We start from the raw sequence: 6,141 nt of genomic DNA on the forward strand, positions 1-6,141 counted from the left end.
AGTTGAGTCGACCGAACTTTAGTAATCAGTTCGATCAGTTTCAAGCTAATAATAGTTACAGGACCCCAAGAAATGTGTTGAACGGGACTGGTTTTCTTTTCCTATGTGGTATATATTCCCTAAGTTTGGATACCTAAGTTTGGATATTGGGCCGTCGTGGTTCGCTCGCCTAAGGGGAAAGTTCTGGCGGTGCCAGATCTTTGCACAAAATGAACATGGTCCATTAACCTTGGAGGCGACTTCCTGGGAGTCGTGGACTTCTTTGCGACAGTCAGACAGCATGCAGCGAAGCGATCATGCAATTTTAGATGATGCAGTCACAAGCAATTATTCGTGTGAGTACGTGCCGTGAGATAACTTCTTACGGTTGATGAAAGATGACAGGATTTTCAAGCATCGGACAGACCTGTAAGGACCTTAATTGCCTATCCTGGACCCCGGTATTTATCCACGAAATAAAATGTATACTGCTGTTCGATAACTTCTCCAATTGACAATAATCACGGCGCGGAAGCAATATGATTTGGTAAGAGAACCAAGGAATCCAAAACATTTGGCGTGGAACGGTGGAAAGACTTTGAGATTTTGACAGAGTCGTCATGCTCTAGGAGCACTGAAATTATTGTCAAAGAGGAGAGGGTATTGCATCCTAGCACCATAATTACACAATGCTTAATGTATTTGCTAACACCACATATTTACTCTCCTGTAGGACATTTTAGCCATTAGCATTCAGCAGAGGATATTACATTGCGCAATCCATGCCATGCACAGAATATAGACCAAAAAGAGTGAACCATCAAGGACCTACCAGAGACTTCCTTGGCCCAAATTAAAATCTCAGACCACGAGTTCCAACGTTTGGCTCATACACACTTTCATCACATTAACAGCTGACAAACTACCAAAATCTATGGTGAGAAAAGGGCTATATAATAAAGTACAGGCAAAATCTTCCGGTCCATGTAGTTTTAATAGAGGTGACAAACCAACCGCAGCCCTACACTAGTACGATCAGAATTTTAGAGTTCCAGTACGTCACTTCCCAGAAACGAAAGCGGCGACCCTCGCGAGAGCAGCAGTTTCTGCTTCCCTCTTTCCAAGTTTTCATTTGGCAGTCTATTCTGTGGTTGGATTAATCAATCTTCACTGAGGAGTAGATCTTTCGAACAAACCAGAAGCAAGCATAGAAGCCAATTGTCCCTGTCAAGACGAAAAAGGCATATGAAATGATTATCATGTACCCGAAGTAGAGGATGCCTGAAACCAACTTCGTGATTTCCAATTTCGTGAAGAAGTAGAACACTGAATAGAGGAAAAGGTATAGAGCCGACGACCCAGCGGTCAAGTAAGATCTCCACCACCAGTGGTAGTCCTCACTGCACAACTGGAAATAGCAGAGCACGATCGTGATCTCAGCACAAGTGACCAAAAGGATGATGAACACAATGAAGAGGAAGCCGAAGATGTAATAGAACTGGTTCAACCATATTGAGGTCAAGATGAAAAACAGCTCGATGAAAACGGCACCAAAAGGAAGAATTCCTCCAACGAGAATGGAGAAGACCGGCTTCATATACCAGGCCTGTTCAGGTATCTGCCTCGGGATTTTATTGGTCTTCACAGGATCTTCCATCGGCGGTTTTTTGAACCCCAAGTAACTGCCCACAAACACTAAAGGCACTGAAATACCAAACCACAAGCAAAAAAGAGCAAACATTGTCCCAAATGGCACAGCACCAGATGATCGCTCCTCCCATATTAGGGCATTCAGCACGAAGAAAACAGCAAACAGAATACCAGGAAACATGACTGCAGTCTTTAAGGTGGTCTTCTTCCACTCAGTGCCCTTGAACATCTTGTACAACCGTGATGACGAATAACCAGCAAATAAGCCCATGAAGACCCATAAGAGGACCATCGCAGTCATAAGACCCCCTCGGTTGGAAGGAGATAAGAAGCCCAGCAAAGCAAAAATCATGGTCACTAGAGCCATTGCAAATATCTGAACACCTGTTCCCACATAAACGCAAAGTAAACCTGGATTGATAGGAGCCCTGAAAACATCTCCATGGACGAGTTTCCATCCTGTTTCTTCCTGAGCCTCGTCTTGGGTTTCCAACTGGTTATAGTTTGCAATATCTCTGTAAAGAGTTCTCATCATGATCATTGCCACCATCCCAGAAAGGAAGAGGACAATCATTAGGGAATTTATGATGGAGAACCAATGTATCTGATCGTCATTCATAAGGAGGTAGGTATCCCAACGAGATGCCCACTTAATGTCACTTTCCTGAGAAATGCCAAAACACAATTCAGAACCTCAAAACATAAAGCAATTGAGAGAACGAAAAAAAGAGCAATTCAATGAGATCATTTCACAAGTACGCACCTTGAAACTGACATCGTATGTGAACACAACTTCCTTATTTGTGTCGACTTCCTGAGGAACAGTGCTACCCTGAACTAAATTTTTGGTATTTGCGTTACATGTCGCCACTTGAGGATTTTTTTCATCCCATACCTTGTAATCATGCTTAATACTGTGCAAAATATCAAGTCAGAATGCACCAAATTGCCACTATTTGACAAATAAAATAAATGGCATTGAAATATTCCACACAGATAGACAAAAGCAAAATATAACAATGAACATGCATAGAAATTGTGGGCATTGAATGCCTTTTGCTAATCCAACGTTAAACAGCTCGGATAGCTAAAATCATAAATAGTAGCGAAAACCATATATTATGTATAGTTCGGCGCGAAAACAGAAAATGATATTCGTTTGGTTAGTTTAAAGCCAAACCAAACAAGCTTCAATACTGCTGAATGTCCCAAAAACCTGCGTACAGCCAAGATGCATAATTGCTTTTGAAACAGGTATGTCCACATCAAACCTCCAAAAGAGCTGCACGAGATTCATGGTTCCCAGTATAACCAACATCAAAATCACTCTACGATGCATCTCACAATAATAATCAATGACAACAGTGGGGAACTACAGAGATGCTTGAACATTGCAAAAGATCCTCTCCGAAATATTAAGGTAACTAACGACCATGATTTTGTCTTCCTCACTTCTTCCGACATAATATCTCCTTCCTAACTATCAGCAAAAGGACTCCAAACTTTATGATCAATTAATGGTTAAACAACTAAACCTGAGAAAGAAGTAAACATACAACTCGTTGAAGATAGAGAGTCAAAGCCACACCTATTAGGAGTGACTTCAAATCCAACAATTCTTGCAGTATCAGTCAGCTCGTCCTTGTGAAACATGACTCTGAAGCTCAAGTGATTATTGATGAAATACTTCTCCTCTTTGCTCTGAAATAAACAGACAAAAATATCGTCAACCATTCAGGCTACAGTTTGCTTAATTGTAGTTTGATCTGATACTTACCCCAGCATAATTTCCTTTAAATCCGACACGAAAACCGTGTTCATAAGTGGTTGATGAGCTTCCATCCCTCCTTTGTCTTAGAACAGCCACTGGAAGGTTATCAAGGATCCTGCCAACACAAATGATTCGTACTAAATCTGATCATAGAAAGAACCTGATAGTTTAGGAAAACAGATCGTCACTTAATATTGGACCACAATAACCGAAGAAGGCCCTACTCAACCAGACAACAAGGAGGCCCGAGTTCTGGAAATTTATTCTCACTTAACTTTCAGCGAATTATAGACATGAAGTACTTACATATTTACTCGATATTCATCATCAATTTTCTCCTTAAAGTTCTTGGCAGACTCAGCATCAAGAGTATGTCGACAGGCTACTTTGCATGGTTCCTCCTCCCTCATTCGAAACTGGGAGTATATATAAAAACAATAGACATATACACCATCATACAAGAATAGTATTTTAATTATCATTCAGTATGATCCACGGAGAAAAAGCCAGAAGATGCTTACCTTGTACACAGAATTCTCAATGCGGTCACCCCTAAGTACCTCTCCCAGATTTTCTGCATTGTTTACAATCTTATTGGGCTTACAGTACGTCAAATAATAGTAATCATAGGGAAGCTGTGTCTTGGTAGATGACAATTTGTTCACTTTGACAGTAAGTTCTTCCCCCTGTTCAGAATGATGAGATTACGAGTCAAATGCCCATAAAGGTCTTCTAATGTCATATAAAATTCAAGTTATGACCAAAAAGAGTTAGTTCCTGGATTCCTATGTCGTAAAGTAAGTTTTTTAACATTCACTCAGAAACAGAGGGACCGCATAATATGCAAAAGGGAATTGGTCAGCTTATGAATAAACAAGATAAAGTTCTCTCAAAAGACCAAGCTATAAATCATTCGTTTTGCAGCTATCTCTCATGTTTGTGACAGGTTATACGTCTATAAGTGGGCCGTCAACAAATCTCATGGCACATCTCGCAAGGGGGCCATCACTTCAAACTTTTTTGAAAACACGATCATCACCACCAGCACATGCTAATGCCATCAGCATTATCAAGGGTCGCTTATGCATCATCCTCCTAGAGTCAAGCACATCATTCATCACCAGAACCCCTCTTTGGAGCCAGAATTAGCCCATTCAAGCAACAGTCTCCATCTGCTAGCGCACCACTCTCATCTAATTTAGTGCAAAAACGTCTCAAGACTGTAAGCAACTGTTTTGATGTTATGGACCATAACGTCTCTTCAATAACAATTTCATCTCCTTCTCCTTACTTGCCCGTCCTCACTCATTCTTCACATTCTTCTGTTGATTTACAAGATCATCAATCGAAAACTTAATAGCTCCTCCATATGCCATAATCTTGACACCCCCGACCATCAATCATCAAGTGATTGCTCAAATTACCGTGCTAAAGCATGTCACAGGCCGATGTACAGCTAGCCACTTCACCCGACAAAAAGTGGAACGCAGTACCGTAAAACCACACCAAGTGCAGCAAGAAACCCTAGATCTAGGGACGATCGGCAGACCCAGAAGCACGCAGCACGAATCAAGCCCAAAACCCTAGATCCAACATTAAGTCCCGAGCAACGCTCGAGGAAGATCAACAGACGCGACGGATCAGAAGCGACAAGCAGTTAACGGATCAAGCGGAAGACCAATGAGGAGAAATGATCGGGGAACGGGGAGATGGGGGGGAGAGGCGTACGGTGGTGAAATCGCGAGGGGCGACGCCTGGGAGGTAGAACGAATGAGCGGAGGAGCTCAGGAGGAGAGCGAAGAATAGCCATGTCGTAGCTCGAGTGGGAACTCTTCCCATCGTCTTCTTCGTCGCCGTCGCCGTCGCCTTCTTCTTCTTCTTCTTCTTCTTCTGCGATTCGCTGCGGAGAGAGACGGAAGCTGAGCTATGAAAAGGCAAAGCAGAGTACGTATGAGTTTTGGTCGACTTCAGATTCTGTGGTTGGTTGCCAAGAAGGGAGATTTTATTAATTTATGTAAATATTAGAAGGATAAAAAAAAATCACGTGAATAGAGATTTTCACCACATACAGAAAATAAAATCAAGCGCACTATGTAAAATCACTCATATTTTTTTTTCTCAATTAATTTTTATGTGTGAATTTGTCTGGTAAACATCTCCTAAATTTTTTTTTTTTTTTTTTTGCCCTTGTGGGCCATCAACCTTTGATGGAATCTCACTACCTCTCTCCCCCGTTTGGATTATCCACAACAGAAGCCAGATTATAAGGATGCGTACGGCAACGTTTTGGGTTCTAGGAGTAATACCTTAGAAATAATTTTTTCTGATTCTATTCTCGAAAACGATTTCTGAGTTCAGAATTTCTATTCCCGAAATAAAACCCTCAAAATTTATATTTTAAAATTCTTATTTAATTATAAAAATTGTCAATAGAAGTGGCGGAGGTCGGCGAGCCGCGACGAAGGAGATCGGCTACGGGAGGTAGCGGTCAACGATCGGCGAGCCATACGGACTCGTGGTTGTAAATACGAGGAGTAAATTACACCGTATTTATTTTTCTAAATTAACAGTGTTTTTCTTTGTACTCCCGAGAATAAAATATACTTTTCATTGGGGTGTAATTTATACTCCCCATCAATACGAAAACATGAAGGTGCAGAGGAGCCACCTCGGTTGGAGACTCAAGGGGGCAACACCGACACCTTATGACTTTTATAGTTTGAGCTCATATTTTTCATTGG

At 41.4% G+C, this 6,141-nt stretch overlaps 1 protein-coding gene across 1 annotated transcript; it reads right to left on the bottom strand.

The window, feature by feature from the left end:
• Nucleotides 1–794: 794 nt before the first annotated feature.
• Nucleotides 795–5,382, bottom strand: LOC115737365 (transmembrane 9 superfamily member 7). Its single transcript, XM_030669449.2, has 7 exons — nt 5,129–5,382; nt 3,922–4,086; nt 3,707–3,816; nt 3,407–3,515; nt 3,218–3,330; nt 2,393–2,543; nt 795–2,293 (listed from the first exon to the last, which is right to left on the bottom strand). Exons 1-7 carry the CDS (start codon nt 5,237–5,239, stop codon nt 1,136–1,138), a joined length of 1,917 nt encoding a protein of 638 aa, XP_030525309.1. The 5' UTR covers nt 5,240–5,382; the 3' UTR covers nt 795–1,135.
• Between the last annotated feature and the right edge of the window lie 759 nt (nt 5,383–6,141).

This window comes from Rhodamnia argentea, chromosome 2 (assembly GCF_020921035.1).
Source record: "Rhodamnia argentea isolate NSW1041297 chromosome 2, ASM2092103v1, whole genome shotgun sequence".
NCBI classification, from domain to species: Eukaryota; Viridiplantae; Streptophyta; class Magnoliopsida; order Myrtales; family Myrtaceae; genus Rhodamnia; species Rhodamnia argentea.

What these genes read in the sequence shown, in the direction of transcription:
- LOC115737365 (XM_030669449.2), bottom strand. Translation starts at nt 5,239, where the DNA reads ATGGGAAGAGTTCCCACTCGAGCTACGACATGGCTATTCTTCGCTCTC. An exon ending in TTGAGAATTCTGTGTACAAG is followed by an intron (nt 3,817 to 3,921) that starts GTAAGCATCTTC and finishes ATATACTCCCAG; the next exon opens with TTTCGAATGAGGGAGGAGGA. An exon ending in GATGAATATCGAGTAAATAT is followed by an intron (nt 3,516 to 3,706) that starts GTAAGTACTTCA and finishes TTGTGTTGGCAG; the next exon opens with GATCCTTGATAACCTTCCAG.